Source organism: Gekko japonicus, unplaced genomic scaffold (genome assembly GCF_001447785.1).
Source record: "Gekko japonicus isolate JY-2015 unplaced genomic scaffold, Gekko_japonicus_V1.1 scaffold3387, whole genome shotgun sequence".
Lineage (NCBI taxonomy): Eukaryota > Metazoa > Chordata > Lepidosauria > Squamata > Gekkonidae > Gekko > Gekko japonicus.
The window spans coordinates 100,492-117,927 of record NW_015171602.1 but is presented as its reverse complement, the minus strand read 5'-3'; the positions used below and the strand labels follow the sequence as shown (position 1 = coordinate 117,927).

General features: G+C 43.8%; 1 protein-coding gene across 1 annotated transcript in view; it reads right to left on the bottom strand.

Annotated features, from left to right (window-relative positions):
• RIMKLB (ribosomal modification protein rimK-like family member B) overlaps window positions 1–17,436 on the bottom strand; it is a 60,753-nt gene that overhangs the window by 9,527 nt on the left and 33,790 nt on the right. The window contains exon 3 of the mRNA XM_015419911.1: window positions 8,732–8,962. Coding sequence (XP_015275397.1) covers window positions 8,732–8,962 — 231 coding nt within the window. The remainder of the gene's footprint in view (window positions 1–8,731; window positions 8,963–17,436) is intronic.

Below are 17,436 nucleotides of genomic sequence, written 5' to 3'. Positions count from 1 at the left end.
AAGAAATTAGCTCTTTCTCCTTTGTCTTTTGCAGTGGGGAGCTTAGAAGAATTGTTTCTGTCTCCACCCATGGGGGACGGGGACACAGCTTTATCTCCTCTCCCTTTTGCAATGCAGAGATCAAAGGTCTTCCCCGTCCCTGCCTGGCATGGAGCAACCTCACTGTGTAGCTATTTTGCTGGGTGGGGGTAGTGGACTAGGGCCAGCTGCGTAGCCAGGATTTTGTGGGTTGTGGGACAAATTTTTTTCTGGTGGGGCTGTCATTATTTCCCATAATGAAAAGGGTGTGCGCGCGCAAAGATTTAAAGGGTCCTCCAGTTGATTGGCAGGCCACAAACTCCCCATGGATCAGCTGAAGGCCCCTTGCAGGAGGGGAGGGTGGGGCACACACCACCCCCACTTCTTCTCAAAAGCATTTAAAGGATCCCTTTAAATTTTAAGGAAGGGAGGTCTTTGAGGAAGTAGGTGGAACCACCAATAGCCCCACTGTAGCTACGGGCCAGATTAGACCCATATCCCTGCTGATCCCCGAATGATCTGTGAGTCATCATCTGACGAACAAGTAGCTGCAAGTTTCTTTGACAGCTGTTCAAGTTCCTAAGTGTAACCTGAACACATCCCTGATTTGCTCACAGTCTGATTGTGTCAAACAGCTTTGCTAAGAATTCTCCATTACACTATATCGGCATGAAAGTTAGACAACAAAGAAAGCTGACGGGAAGAAGGTTGAATAATTTGAAATGTGGTATTGGAGGAAAGTTTTACAGACATTGTGCAGAAAGGAGACATCTGGGGCCAAGGTAACACCACCTCCTGGTCGAGGTAATCGCTACCAGGAAGGCAGTCTTCCAGGAGAGGAGTTGTAAGTCACAGGTAGCCATGGGCTCAAAAGGTCTGCCCATCAACTTGGTAAGTACCAGGGGGAGATCCCAAGCCGGCAAAGGGCCCCAGGACAGGGGAAACAAGTGCCTGAGTCCTTTCAAGAACTGCTTGGTCCTTGGGTGTGTAAAGACAGAATTTCCGTCCACCTCAGGGTGATTAGCTGAGATGGCTGCCAAGTACACCCACAACAAAGAATAACTGAGGCCCACATCCAAACGTGATAACAAAAACCCAAACACTTTAACTAGACCAGTGGGGGGAGGGGGTAGCCCCAACAGATGTAGATAAGACAGGAAGGTCTACCACTTCCCAGCATAAGACGCTCTAGTAGAAGGCTTACGACAGTTAGAGAGCACATAGTCTATTCGATCTCTGAGTGCTACCAAATAATCCTCCATGCTGTTAGTTTCAGATGCGGCACGTCGTGATGCAGCACCTGCTTGTCCTGTGACAGAAGGAGATTCGGCGCCAGTGGAAAATGGAGGAAGGAGCCCTTGGAGATGTGCAGAAGTGTGGGGAACCAGTGCTGTCTGGGCCACCATGGGGTTATGAGGATGCAGTACGGTCTTTCCTGTAATACTTTGGCTATCACCTTGGTGAGTAGGGGAAAGGGCGGGAAAAGGAACAGGTATCTGCTAGTCCACGGATAAAGGAGACTGCCCCCTAGAGAGAGCGGATCTCCTCCTGCTCTGGAGCAAAACAGGCAACACTTCTTGTTTTCGCACATCGCAAATGCATTGACATCTGGATGGCCCCACTTCTGGAAAATCGGGGATAGATATGACCAATTGATCTCCCACTCGTGCCATGACGCGCCTCCTTTGCTCAGGAAGTCCGCCTGCACATTGAGGGTTCCTGGTAGATGGGCCACTACTAGAAACATGCCCCATGACTGGCACTCATTCCGTGGCTAGCCAACAGAGGCTTTTGGACACCATCCCACCCTGACGGTTGAGATAACAGAGTGCTGTGGTGTTGTCAGTGAGAACCACAACTACCTGGTGGATCACTAGGTGGTGGAAGGATCTTAGCGCATACTGAATGACTAGTAACTCCAGAAAGTTGATGTGGTGGTGTGTCACTTGAGGGTCCACTGTGCCCCCCCTCACACAGGCCTTGAAGTTGCGCTCCCCAGTCCCAGAGAGATGCGTCCATGGTCAGGATGACTACCACGTACGGATGGTGGAATGGAGCTCCCTCCAGTAGATTCTGCCTCTCTTCCCACCAAAGGAGAGAGGTTAGAACATGTTCCGGGAGAGTGAAGCATTGGGACTGAGGTTGGTACTGGGGATGGAATTTTTGAATAAGCCAAAGTTGGAGTGGTCTCATTCGAAGTTTGGCAAACACCAGGACTGATGTAGTTGTGGCCATGAGCCCTAGCAAGCGTTGTATCTGCTTCACTGCAGCCATATGTTGTTTTCTGAGGAGGCCAATGAGAGTGACGATGTCCTCTGCCCTTTTGGAGGGAAGAAAAGCCCTGCAGAGTGTCAAGTCTAGGATTGCGCCGATGAATTGCACCCGAGTGGAGGGGGTGAGCATTGACTTCTTTAGATTTACCCGCAACCCCAGGGTTGTTAGGGTGTTGAGAGTCAAGGCAATGTGTTCGAGCAAGGTTGTCTCGGTCTCCGCAATCAGCAGCCAATCGTCGATGTATGGGAAAATTTGTATGCCCTGCAGTCGAAGGTGAGCCACAATGACCACCATTACCTTGGTGAAAATGCGGGGCGCAATGGAGAACCCGAAGGGGAGGGCTTTGTACTGGAAGTGGTCATTGCCAGCTGCAAAACAGAGGAACATCCTGTGGGACGGATGGATAGACACATGGAAATAAGCGTCCAAAAGGAGAAGGATAGATTGTAGAGTTGTCATGCGAAAAATTTTGTAAACAATGTATTGGTTCAGGTTTCTGAGATCCATGATAGGGCGGAGACCTCTGTCCTTCTTTGGGATGGTAAAATAACGAGAATAGAAACCCAGGTGCAATTGCAGCACTGGAACCGGTTCTATAGCATCCTTGTAAAGGAGGTTTTTTATCTCGTCCAGGAGCGAAGGTGACGATGGAGTATGAAGTGTGAGCTCTTGGGAACTTGCATGGACTCTATAAGGTATCCCTCTCGGATCACTGAGAGGACCTACTGACCCGACGTTATCCACTGCCAAGCGTACAGGTAAGGGGAAAGGCGGGTGGGAAGACGGGGTAACAGATCGGAGTCAAAGGCTCTGTTGGGAGTTTTTCTGGGGCTTGGCCCTAGGTTGTGATGCTGCTGCAAATTTGGTCTTGTTCCCATAGGAACGGGAAGATCTGCCAGGAGACCTCTGCCACTGTGGTTCAGGAGAGGATTTAAATGAAGGCTTGCAAGACCATGATTTATTCCAGGACTTTCCTCTAGACTGTTTAGAGGTTGTCGTGACTCCCAGATTGCGAGACATTTTAAGACTTTTGTCAAGATCCTGGAGGACAGAATCAGTTGTAGAGCTGAAGAGCCCATCACCCTCAAAGGGAAGATCTTCAACAATTGAGTTAGTGTCTTGCTGCAAGGCTGTGGCACGTAGCCACGCATGACGTCGTAAAGCAACAGCCAAAATGAGGGACTTAGATGCCACACCCAAACTGTGCTTGGCCGCATTAAACTGGTGCTTTGCCACTAGCATACCTTTCTTTTGTATGCGTCTAGTTTAGTGGTTTGTAGTCCTCAGGGAGGGCTGCAAGGAATTTCGACATTTGTTCCCAAAGAGCATACTGATACCTACCCATGCAGGCCATGTAATTAGATGCTTTGGTCCCCTTGCTCCAGCAGAATAAAATTTCCTGCCAAAAGAGTCCAGCTTCCTGTCTTTTTTGTCAGATGGGGTGAAGTGGCTGCATTTCCCCTTTGACAAGGAGGTGATGATCACTGAATTAGGCTTAGGATGAATGAACAAAAATTCAGCTCCCGTTTCCTGCATTTTATACATGTGGTCCATCCTTCTGTTGAAGATGGGAACAGAGGCAGAGACCCCCAGGGGGCTTTAGCCGTTTGCAAAAGGGCAGACGTCATAGGTAGGGCGATCGCAGTCGATGTGTCCATTTGGACGATGTCGAAGACGGAGTCGGTAACGACGGGTAAAGGTTGGATAGTCGGAAGTGCCAGTGTGTTGGCCATTCCTTTGACAAAGTCCCCATAAGACTTAATGTCCTCCGACGGAGAGACAGGAAGATCGTCCTCCACCTGTTGGGGAGGGGACTGTTCAATCAAGTTGAACGGGAACATCCTCACCACCAGAATGGGAACCCTGAGAGGAGCCAGAATGCTCTGAAAGGTCAGAGAACGGTGCCGGGCGAATCGGTGTCGATTATATCGGTTCCGACTGGTCCATGGAATGTGTCGGTATCGACGGTGCAGTTTTGCGCAGCTTGTTCATCGGTACCGAAAGTTGCGGTTTCGCGAACTCTGGTGTCGGAGGAACTTCTCGATACCGAGACAGCCTGGATGAAGTAGACTGTCGGTCCCATTCTATGGGTGGTCGCGGAGGAAGCCGGGGCATGCCACCAGGGAACGGGTACGTCCCATACAAGTATTGCCACTGGCATTGGTCCCAGGAGGGCAGTTGAAACTGTCCGGGAGATCGATCCCGATCATCAGAGTCCTGCTGGGGCGGGTGAACCCTATCCACTCCCTGGTCCGAGTGTAGACTCTGAAGACTGGGAGATTTGCGTCATGTCCATATCATGCTCAGTGAGCTGGGTGGAGCATAAGGAGGGTGAAGAAGGTGCACCCTGTACCTGCCCACGGCCTGGGAAGCCAAGCGAAGTGGCTGCATCTGTATTCACCCCCACCGTCCGGCGTTGGGGTGTCTGAGTCTTGGCAGAAGAGCCCTTCTTATGCTGCTTGTGCTTGACAGGCTGATCGTCCTTGCCCACCCGCGTTTTCTTTGCGGGTGTATGGCCTGCGGACTGCGAAGCCGGGATCGGGCGCTTCAGCACCGAGCGATCGGCATCAGGTGGGCTCGGCATCAGAGACCGTTCATGCATCGACCCCGACACTGGGGTCGACATAGAGGCGTGTCCCGATGTCTCCTGCGATGACGCCATAGGTAAAAGAGCCCGTTCAAGTAGCGCCACATGAAGTCTAGCCGCCCGATTCTTCCCCGTTTGCTGAGAGAATTTGGCACAGTGGGCGCAGGAGCCAACTCAGAGCGATTCTCCCAGGCACAATAAACAAAGGGACTGTCCATCTGGGGGGGGGGGGCAATCTTACTGCTACACTTCCAGCACTGCCAAAAGAAACCCCAACGTTTGGCCACAGGCCGGAAAAAAGGGGGGGTGGCAGAAAAAACATCTACCGAAGCAGACAGCAAAGAAAGAAATTCCTAACTAAACTACAACTAAAAACTAGCTAACTACAAATTTTAGAAAGGGAGAGGAGGCCGAAGCCAAAGTCCTTTTTACCGACCGAGGTGTAGAAGGTCCTACCAGCGCGGCGGTCAGAAGAGAACTGGCGGGATAGTCGTGCCCCTCCCCTAAGTCATGCGCACTGAGCCTGGCACATGACAGGGGGAGCGGGCGTGAAAATCCCTTTAGCTTTCTACAATACCAATCGGGGTCGGCAAAGGCGCACTATATCCCAGGGTCTGAAGCACAGAGACCACGAAGAAGATCCCTATTTCCATCTCCCTGGGAAAGTGAGTGACACCTCTCACAGAGGTTCATAAGGGTAGAGTGCACACATATCTCCAAGTGTCCTTCTCTCTTCAAGTGAAAGCAGCATAAGCTGGCTTGCTGAGGATGAGGGAAGAAGACGACAGAGGAGGACGAGGAGATTGGATTTATACCCCGCCCTTCGCTACCAGAGGGAGTCTCAGAGCGGCCTACAATCTCCTTTCCCTTCCCCTCCCCACAACAGACACCCTGCGAGGTAGGTGGGGCTGAGAGAGCTCTTTCGAGAACTGCTAGTGAGAGAACAGCTCTGAAAGAACTTGTGACTGACCCAAGGTCTGTATGTGGAGTAGTGGGGAATCGAACCTGATTCTCCCAGATCAGAGTCCACACTCCTAACCACTACACCAAACTGGGAGATGGAACCAAGAGAGATGGGTCACCCTAGATGATGCACCAAATAGGGATGATTTTTCTGCCCATTAATCTATACAGAAGAGGTTTGACTGTCAATTCCCATTATGAAAAACACGCTGCTGTTACGCTTTTATGAATCAAGCAATGATCAAACAAGTTGTGTATTTTATCCATAATCAAGTCTTTAAAAGAAATGTAGATTTGAAAGCAAAGAATTCATCTAGTGGACCACTGAAAGATCTGTCTAACCCGGAATTTGTTTATTATTACATATATAGAGCTCTATGGTTCCCAGCTGTACAAGACAAGGAGTTCTTACCTGGAGGAGCTCACAGACTAAAATCTGAGATAAGGAAGACAACAAAATGACCATGGGATGCAAGGATTAAGAGGCAGATAATATGTGGTCTTCTCAATTACACTTTTGTGGGCTTAATTTTAGAAGCGGAAGATAAGGGATTTATTAAGGCATCAACTTTCATGGGCCAGAAGCACAAGCTCTGCAACCCTTTAAGAAAGACTGGCTAAGACTTCCGGTTACGGCGCGACGACGGGCGGGCGGGAGCTCGATGGGCTCCGAGCCACCCGACCCGTTATTGCTTTTTTCGGGCTCCCCAGGAATGGGGAGAGTCCGACCCGCACTCTCTGACAGAGTGCAGGAGCAGGGGGCTTTGTTCTGGCCCCTTCCGTGACCTGGCAGTTGCGGGGGGGTGACCGGTTTTGCCCCGAAGCAGGAGCGATAACAGGGGAAAACATGGCCGCCATGTTTGACCTAGACGCAGCCTCCGGTTTTTAAACCTTTTTTTTTCATTGTTGCTACTTGATGGATTCGATACCTCACTTGAAAAACTGGTTTTTACGCATATTTGGTCGAGTAAAAAGGACTATGTACCCAGTATGGTTTTCCCCTGAGCGTGAAGAAAATGGCCGCGGAATTTGATCGGGAAATAAAAGTTACGGGACTTGCGAAGGGTAAGATAAAACGCTTAGTACTACCCACTAAAAGTTAAAAGTTAATGTGATATAGGAAGCTGACTAAACTGGAAAAAATGGAGGTGCTAGACAAGAGACTAGAAATAGATGGAGATATAAAACTCTGTGATGTTACGAGGGAACAATGGGAAAACTTTCAAAAATATTTCTTAGAAGAAATGAAACAGATGTTTAAAACAACATGTGAAAACTTGTTGAGAAACCCTCGTAATGAACTGCTAGAGCTTAAGGAAGACAAGGGAAATATACAGGAAAATCAAAGGAAAGATGAAGTGCTGGAAACGGAACAGGAGAGAGAAATATATGGCGAACAGACTGAACATACAGAAGAATTGTTACAGAAGTTAGATACTGCTGAAGGATTCATGGAGGGACAAGGAATATTAAAAACAGCAGTAAGGAAAATTTATTTCCCGACCTTACTCAAAAGAAAAGGGAAGAGACAAACAAGAAAGAAAAAAGTAAAGAACGGACTAAAGAAATACAGTGTGCCCATACAATTAATTACAAGGAATCATGGAGAAGTCATTAAGGAAATAAAGACACAGGAGTTTAAAGATCAACGGCATGTAGAAGAGAACGGAAGAAATCAGGGAAAAAAAGAATTGAAATATAGAGTTGGGGCAAGGACGGGTATTGTAAAAAATTAACTCTCCTTTTGGTTCCTTTTCTTTTTTTTTCGTGCGAATGTTGACTACAAAACAGCTGAGTAAAATAGTGAGATAGGACTGATATTTGTGGTAATAGCCCTAAGACCCATGATTAAATGCCTTAAGAGTGAGGTTTTGTGATAAAGTAGGTTTATAATTGCACCTTACGTTACTGTAAATGTAAATGCCTTAAATGTTTTGTGGAAATGAAATAATTGCACCTTATGTTATTGTAAATGTAAACCAGAATAGAATCTATTGTGAGTAAGAAAGGTATTACTTATAATAGAGTGATCCAAATGTTTTTTATTTATTAGTTTATCATATGAATTATGTTTGGAATGGTAAATGCGTTAGTACTTAGTAAGGAACCCCAAGTGTAAATAGAAGGGAGGGGCTTAAGGTGTATTTGAATAAGGGAAATGAATTTATTAAAAGTTGCAAAATTAATATTTAATATGAGCTAATCTGGCTTGTGTTATGGTTAAAAAAAAGTTATTTTTGTGAAAGTACATGATTATAAAAGTAGGATAGAATGAAATGTGGGTAAGAGGGGCATAACTATTAATAGAATGATTAAAAGCTTTATTATTTATTAGTTTATTGTTAAGAAATATCTTGGAATGATACTTAGAGATAAATATGATGTTGAAAATAAGAGGTGAATAGTTGAGTTAAAGTAAACTGAATTTAATAAAAGTTATTTTGGTATATAGAAGGGAAAAGTCTAACTGAATGGATATGGAATGTAAGTTAATCTGATATACAGATATATAGTCAAGGAAAATGAGTAAGATAGGAAAGTAAATAGGGTAGGTATGAACTATTAAGACCAGAAAGATTGGGAATATGAGGAATATATCGTGGAATCATAGTTGGTCAATATAAGACCAGAGAGAATCTATATATTGATTGTGTGTAACCAAATTGTTAGTAAGGTGAGGTATTGATTTAGAAGATTATGGTGATTTATGTTTGTATATCTATTAAGTGAAAATCCAATAAATAAATGTATTAAAAAAAAGAAAAAGAAAAGAAAGACTGGCTAATTATTTTTAAATAACTTCCCAAACTGTTAATTACCAACTCACTATCTGCAAGTGCCTAGTTGCTATGGATCACAACGTCCATTCATTCAGCTCAGAGAGCTTACCATAGGAGAAAGTATCAGGAAGAGGCACACCATGGCCAGCCAGTTCTTGAAAAGTCCAAAACTTGTTGACACAATTGAGTATGGCCTGGGGGCGGTTCATCAGCCGGCAGCCCATCTTCTCTAGATGGCGAAGAACTGTAATGTCGCTGTCGCTCTGGACCCATGGTGTTGGCACGCGAACCACAACTACCTGTGGGTAAGCGGTGATGAATTCCCCATTAACGCGAAGACCTGCAGAAAGAAGAAACAGATGGGAGGTCTGGTCAGAATCCTTGTACTGAAGAACAAAACGCAGAGAAGACCAACCTTTCTTGAGTCACAATCCTTCACTTGAGAGTCACCCACGTATACATACTATTTACTATCAACAGACTGGAGTAGTTCCTGCTGTCAACAGCATCATTTTATTAGGACATGACATCCATCTTCTGAAGACACCCCCCCCACAAATGCCTGCAAGATTCTTTCCCTGACAGAAATACAATTCCCAGCAGTTGCAGTCTACTCGTGACTAGCAGCAATCTCCACAGACAGCACATCTGAATAAAATCTCTACACAACTCACACAAGACAAACAAAACAGACCCTTAAACTGAACCCAGAGACACACTGGCAACTACTGAAGATGTTCCAAGACTGATGGTCATACAGTGACAAGGACGTACTGTAGGAGCAATGTCTGCTCTTGAGAGGCAGGCCTGGGAGTGTTAACATTGTTCCTGCATGGAGATCACTGTTCTCCTGGCTGGAGATTGGAAACCCAAATGTATATACGTACTGAGAGCCTGAGATGGAATCTGTTTACTGCTTAATGACGCAGTCATTTGGCCTTGGCAGAGTTGCGAGGGAGAGATAGCAGACAGCTGCCTGTACACACACACACACACACAGACACACACACATTTCTTAGTTCATGTCTCATGACAGGATGCTGTAATGTATGAAAGGGAGGGGGAAAGGAGGAGACAGATTTTCAATAAATATAGCTGGTGAGTGAGAGGATTCATTCATTCAGTCAGCTTTCTGCAGAAGCTGTTTGTGTCGTGTCTTCTTTGAACCCCGGCAAACTACAACGTACCCTTGTTACAAACTGAGCGACTTAATTTTGAGTATCTAATGTTTTCTGATTAAGTGCAGCAGCATGTAAAGCACATTTCAATAACCTAACTTTAAGGTTACTATAGCATGGTCCATCATTGCCAAGTCAGCCATGTCTACAAAAAGAGTCAATCTACATACCAGACGTAATTGGTAAAAGGCACTTTTGGCCAAAACACTAGAACAGAGCTGAAAACACTGGAGTGCCACCCCCTCACCCCAGTCTCCAAACAAATCAGAACAGAGTGATTAACTGTATCAATGGTTTATGGGTGGATTTGATTTAAATCAAATCAATTTAAATCACTAGTCAGTTAAGACTAGATTTAAATAATGGTTTTCTACATAAAGACTCATTCTTGCCGGTATAATCTTAATATTTACAAAAAATTACTGATTTGGTTATACTTTCAAAAACACATAATAGATAGATAATTAAGAAATTATTACGAGGTGAACTATCTCTAGTTTAATCGGTTAAATCATTCATAGTTGGGCAACTTTTCTGCTGTACTTTACTGGAAGGAGAAAAATAATCATTACCTTAATAATAACAATTAAAATAGTTTTATTTAACTAAAACACTAACATTATAGCATATGTATTCTTGTATTTGCTTAAGCATCCATGTTTGTTAACTGATGTAGTTAAACAAAATATCTTTTTTAAAAAACAACTTAGACTATCAGTCCTGTCCACACATGAACAACTTAAAATAATGTTCTCTGTGGCTCGCTCGTCTTCATGTTCTTGTTTGTTCATAATCTGGAAAAGAAAAACAAGCTTTCCTGCTTTATCGGGTCCCAGACGATTTCTCAATTTAAAATTAATGAATCCAAAGGAAGAGAATATTCTTTCTATACCAGTAGAAGAAGCTACTACAGTTAAAAGTGAAATCATTACTTCAACAGTCTCTAATTCCAAGTGCTTAAGTGACTTCCACCAGTTCACTGGTGTGACTTTCTTTCAAACATCAGCAGCAAACATATATTTCTTGATGAATGGTTCCCCCCTTAGCTCTGAAGTTTATTGTAGTTGGCATTGCAGATGGACAATTGCTTAGATACCCATGTCATAGCTAACTCCTCTTCCGCAGCATTTAAGGTTTGACCCTGGTACCGGATAGTGACAATATTTGCAAGAAAATGAGCTGGAGACAGTGCTCATCGCATTTGTTTTTTTGTTTTTTTTAACGCTTGTAATTTGATTATGTCAGTGTGTAGTTCTGTTTTTAAGTGCTCACTCAGTTCCTTCCAAATTTCAACAGCATCAGCAGTAAAACAGCTATTTTTCTGTATTTTGTCTATCGCTTCAGAAATGGGTTTCAGGACACTCAACATATGTTCAACATTTCTCTTAAGCCCAATGTTGAGGATTTTGGCTGTGACCGTGCCATCTATTTTCTCTTGACTTTGTTCACAAACTGTCATCGGAATAGGTCAGTTCTAGATATACTGCTCCAAACAGTCCACTACAGAGTTCCATCTAATATCCTATCGGAGCGTTAGCTTGGTTCCACCCATTCTTCTCAGAGCTGCTGCTGCAAAATGATTGTTACGGAAGTATTTAGCAATTTCAGTGACATTGGTCTTTATTTCTGGAACACTGAAGTCTTTGGATAGGAGGTGCAGCAAATGACGACGGCAACCATATGTTATTAACTTTGCATTCCCTTCCTGGTTTTCTAAATTTCTTCTCATCTTTGATACATTTGCAGCATTGTCTGTGACCAAACTGCGTACTAGACATTTGAATTTTTGTTCACATGTTGTTACAGCTTTCACTGCCGCTTCTTGTAAGTATTCTGCTGCGTGTGCATTTCCTGACGTATTAATTGTTTCTTCAAGGAAGACATCCCCTTCTTCTGTCGTTATACAAGCACATACAACAGGATCATTGTGGACATTACTCCACCCCTCAAGGCTTAGGTTAACAATTTTACCCTCTAGAGCTCTTGCACATTGCTCCATTTCTCTGTTGTACACTTTATCCAACAGTTTCCAACAGTTTCCCTGCAACATCTGCTGGGTAAACTGTATCCTGGTCTCAGTGACTGAACCACATTAATGAAGTGTGGGTTTTCAATCAGATGGAAAGAAGAGTTTGTCGCGTAAACGAACTGGGCATTTTTTGTAATCAATTAACTCTTTTTCTAATCTGCTGTTTTTTATCAGACTTATCTATGGTGGCTCCTGGATGGTCGGCCTTTTTTCTTTCTTTTAGGTGATAGACTGTGGATGTGTGATGTACATGATGTGGCTGAAACACTATCCTGGAAGGATAACTCTGAAACTGTAGAATAGGTGAATGGTGATCTTGAAGGAGGATAGCTTCCAAAATCCTTTATGTTGATGATGGATTCCCCTAAACAAAAAAAGTCAGTGCTGTTATTTTATTATTTATACCATTTCTGCTTATTTAGTATTACTCACTGTATTCACTGCCACTCAAGTACTGCCCCAAAAAGGAATATTTGCCCCAAAAAGGAACTTTGCAACTTTCTTTCTTTATAACAACTGTATCAAAATGACAGTAACATGCAGTAATAATAAGAAATATAATTTTGCTTAAACATGACACTTCCTCAAGGCAGCCTTTAAGAAATATGATGAAATCAAAACGTTTACCAACCTGTAGATCCTGCCTGTTCAAACATGTTCGTTTTGTCATCTTCATCACAGCACTTCTCACAATGCTGTTTCATTGGGGCTACCAGGCCTTGCATTCCTTTGTTGCACTGTTTGCATTTTTCACGCATGCCTGCTTTGCCCATAGGTAGAGGAACTTCATTAAAATATTCCCAAAGTGGGTCTCTTTTTACCGCCTGCTGTCATTATAGGTTTTCTCCGTCAGGGAATGAATACTATGATAAACCTCAGGCTACACACACAAAGATCCAAAGACTTGTGGAGTCTTCTGCTCAAAAGGTTTCACTTTCATTTTTACTGCTTGCCCCTCCCTCCTCACACTTAGCTTCTTCTTCTTCTTCTTCTTCTTCTTCTTTTTTTAAATCCCCAGAGGGATATTTTTTATTTTGCAAAACTTCGAAAACTACAAAGAAATAATAGGGAAGGGACTACATCTAAGGAGAAAGAAAAGCAAACCACACTAATCTAAAACCCCCAGAGAAGGAGATCTTTTCACTGTTAGTTAAAATGTTAGTATTGTTAGAGTAAATGTCACAATATACTTGTAGAGTTCTTGCTTATAACAATTCGCTATTTATATGTTATTTCGTTAGTTGGTGTGAGAGAAATCTCTGATCATCATCTTATTCTTCGCTTCAAAAGGCCATTTTCCAAGTCCTTCTGCCTTTATTTCGGCTTCCTGTCTCTGAAATCGTATACCACTCTGGCAGGTCCTGCACCCTTTTCTGCCGCAGAATCCTCTTCCGTTCCCGAGGTAACAGAGTCACTAGACTTCGTTTCTTCCTCTTCCCCCAGCTGTCATCTCAAAAATTCTTTAGCTTTAAAAGTGGAGTCTATCTTCTCTCTTCTATCGTTATTACATTTCCCATTTTCAGTGGAGTTGCTGAAGTTGCTTTTAAAATGGTGTCCCTAGTTTGTCTTCTTACAAACTAGACCACTATTTCTCCAGGTAGACTATTTTTTTTAACGTAGTTGGAGTATGCCCTATAGGCTACTTCCATTTCGTTTACAAGTTCATCCGCTGTTAAGCCTACTACTGGAGCGATAAGTTCACTGAGCACCTTCTTCAAATATTCCCAATCTGTTTCAGGAAGCCCCTGAAACCTGAGAACCATGTTAGCTTTTTCCATCTGTATCTGTAAAACTCTGTTCTCTTGGCAATTCTGCCTCGTTTCCACCTCTCCCATCCTTTTCTTCAACTTCTTGCTTGTGGTGTCTATCTCTTTAATTTTCTCGTTCGCCTGCTCCACTTTATTCTCTGTTTCATTCAGCTGGAGCTGCTGCGCAGCATAATTTTTATTCATCACAGTCAATTGCTGGTTAACACCATCGAGTTGTTCCATCACCGGCTTAAGCATATCCGCCGGGAGTTTGAGGACATCTGTTCCCTCTTCCAGCCTCGGGCTCTGCCCACCCGGTTTCGTCTTAAACTTTCTCTGCTGGGCCGCCATCTTTCCCGTTTGGTTTACAGTTTCTACCGCTCCCTCAAAACTTGGAAAACTTGCCAAACGACTTCGCGATTCAGATAAGTCTCTCAAAACACTTTCGGTTTACTTCCTCCCCTCACCCCCTTCGTGTCCGTTTACCACTCTCGCAAAAGAGGCGTCCCTCTTTGCAATCTCTGTTTTCAATCGCGCGGGCGCGGGCGCGGGGGGGGGGGATCACTTTTCAAACTACTTCGTTTTATTTTGAACTCATGTTCATTGTCGGCCAGTTTAACTGACCGCGCTCAAATTTTTCGCCATTCCGCTCGATCTCCGGCACTTGTCCCGGTCAGTCCAGCTTGTGCCCAAGGGCCACTCAGCGACTGGTCCTTCGGGGCGGAGGGGAGCCTCAATTCTCCGGCATTACACCATCAAAGAGGCTACCCCTCAAAAGCCCCCTTGGCCTTGATTCTGTGTACATAAATTTGCAAAGGAACAATGGGATTAAGGTCTTTTTCTCAATTCTGTATGTTATTTTATAACATTTTTGCTGTGAAGAAGATGCATATGATCTCCAAAGACACAAATTCACAGTTTTGAGAACTGTAAAACCAAGCATCTGTGATATCTTCTAGATAGAAAAACTGCCTAATAATCTTACAAAACCTCTGGAAGAGCATGGTGATGTAAATGGATTAATGGAATTCATTTACCAAGAAAATTTAACATAGCATGAACATACAGCCTCATGCTACATAATTAAAAACTAATCCTTATTCCATGATGAATAACCTTTGGATTATAATGTATCTTAAATAGAAAACTATCTTTAGATACATTTTCCTCAAAAAAAGCATTTTATTAAAAAATCCAATTTAAATTTTAAAAATTCAATTTTTTTAATTTTAAAAAATCATTGATTTTATCCACTCTGTGTTAAAGCCAATAGAATCAACAGAGAAACAACAGAGATCATCCACTAAAGCCATTAATGTCATCTCCAGCCCCAAAATTAGGCCTGAAGCCAGACAGAAATGGATCAAAAGCAGAAGCAACACCCCCCCTGCAAAAAAACCCCATGGGGTTACTCTTTCACCACCTATTTAATTATCTTCGCCCCACACAGTAAATTAGACACTGGCCTATAATTATTAGAATTTCCTTCGGGCAGGATGGGCTTCTTCAGAAATCTTCTAACAGCGTCCATTAGCAACCCAGCAAAATTATACTTATACAAGGACTGTAACGATTCCTTGTTTTAAGAGCGTGTGTGTCTCTTTAAATGTTTAGTTGCAGTGCAGTGAATGCAGAGTAGAGTGATTGAGAGAGAGAAGTGTGCTGTGATTGGAGGATGAGACAGTGTGGGAGGAGTTTTTGAAAGGAATCTCTGTGTGTGTGTCAGTAAGTCAGTTATGAAAGTTAGTTATGAAAGGCAGTTGGATTTGTTCAGTTGATGTTGTTCAGTCAGTGAGAGTTCAGTTAGTTCTGTGTGGGATCTGAGAGAGAGCAGCATATATCTTCAATAGTGAAACTTTAAAGTTCTTAAACAAGTTAAATTTACCAAGAGATTAAACTGTGTGGTCGCCTAAGTGAGAGATTCCTGTCAGGGTGGAATCCTAAGGACTAAAACTGACAGTGTGTGTGACACAGTTGACAAATATATTTACAAGAACCTTATTCCCACCCAGTTACATAATAACCAACGTCTTATTTTGTTCCACTTTCAATAAATCCTATTTTATTTAAATATATCCCAGAAGTCATATCAATTCTTCCTCAGGACCACATAGATCCTTGAAAGCCTAGACCCTGGGTCACATACCAACACCAGATGCAAAGAGGGGATTTGGAATTTATTAAAATTCCTGGTGGCAGCTGGAACTACCTATTTTGTAAACACAAAATATAAATATTAAAGAGAAATACAGTCCTCCCCAATAAGAGGAGGTCACAAGGACCAACTCACTAACTTGACAAACAGGTCTACAACTCCCCACCTCCCAAGATTTTCTAAGCCAGGGATCCAATTTACAGGTGGGGGCTTCACAGCCACTAGAAGGGCAACTTTGAATCTATCCACAGTAACTAGAGTACAGACACATCTACCATCTGATCAACAGCAGAACTAAGGTCCAAATTGGACCAGGTTTTATCAGCAAAGAATCTTGTAAAAAGATCAGTTGATCACCATATCCATAAATTTTACAAACTGTCAGACAATTTAGCTGGTCAGAATCCAGCAGACACAATAGTAGCTGCTATCACCGCCACCTTATCTCCTCAGTAAACTAGGGTGCAGGAGCTCTGCCAGAGGGAGGAGGGAATGCAGGGGGACAACTCTCTCAATAGCCCTTTCCAGCTCAATGATCCATGCCCTTAGGACTTCCACAGGGTCTCTGTTCAGGTTCTCAGAATCTAAAGTGTATTCTGAAAACCAGCTGGATCCATAAACGTCCTGGGGCAGACTGTTCTAATCCTGTCCTTGCCCTGCAAGGCAGAGGTGAAACTACCACTGGTATGCTCAAAAGAACAGTGACCTGATCGTGGCAAAGCTTTATCTCCAACTGTTTCATCAGAAACCTGCTCAGGACAATAAAACACATTAGCATATGGCCTGTCTTTTGTGCTGGAGGTCATAATAACCTTGGGGCAGTCCCATGCAGTTCAAAACATGTTTAGACAATGGGATTTCTGCAGGGACCAGGCCAGAGAGAGCCAGGGCATTTGGCTGGTAAACTAGACAGTAAACCAGCAGTTACACTAACTTGTGCACTGCCCCCAACCTCAGGTACATAAATCAACACAAATTTTTAGCTCCAGGAACCTAGTAAAAGGAAAGGATGAAATAAGGTGACTATCTTATTCCCTTGTCCCCCCATTATGGGGTTGATGAAAGACCGTGTAACAGGCTAAAGGGATGGTACTAATGCCAATACTTCTCCCTAGGAAAATTGTGGCCAAGTTACATGGCGAACACGAGCACAGGACCAAGCCCAGTTGCACGGTGGCCTCCAGTGCTGGGCCAGTCACACCAGCAGCAGCTCTGCCCAGGTTCAATTCTGTGGTGGCCACAGCTGGCATCAGGCCCAGTGGTGTAGCAGTCCTACCACTGGGTCTGCTTACTTCTCTCCTTCCCACCCACCAGACAGCCTACCTTTATCTGCCCCTTTATGTATCTTCAGCTTTCCCCCTTCCCTACCCCGCTTACTGAGGAAGTTTAAATCTCCCAATGTATTTTTTAATTATCTCAGGTTTTTCTGCAATCCTGGGACTTCCTTTAGGTTTGCAGAAAAAACCCCCCGCCACCTTCAGTCTGTCCCTAGATCCATTTTTCAGCTCTACTGATCACATCCTCTAAAGGGCAGTTCAGAAATATATGGACAAGCAGGGGATTCATAAGGGATTGTGAGGGGTCTCATTTTCCCCTGTATCCCCCTCACCTACTCTTTCCTCGTTCCCTTCCCTGCCAGCTCCCGGAGCCTCTCCTCTTTTCCTGTCCCTTCTTTTCTGCCCACTCACCAGTCAAACTGCCTTT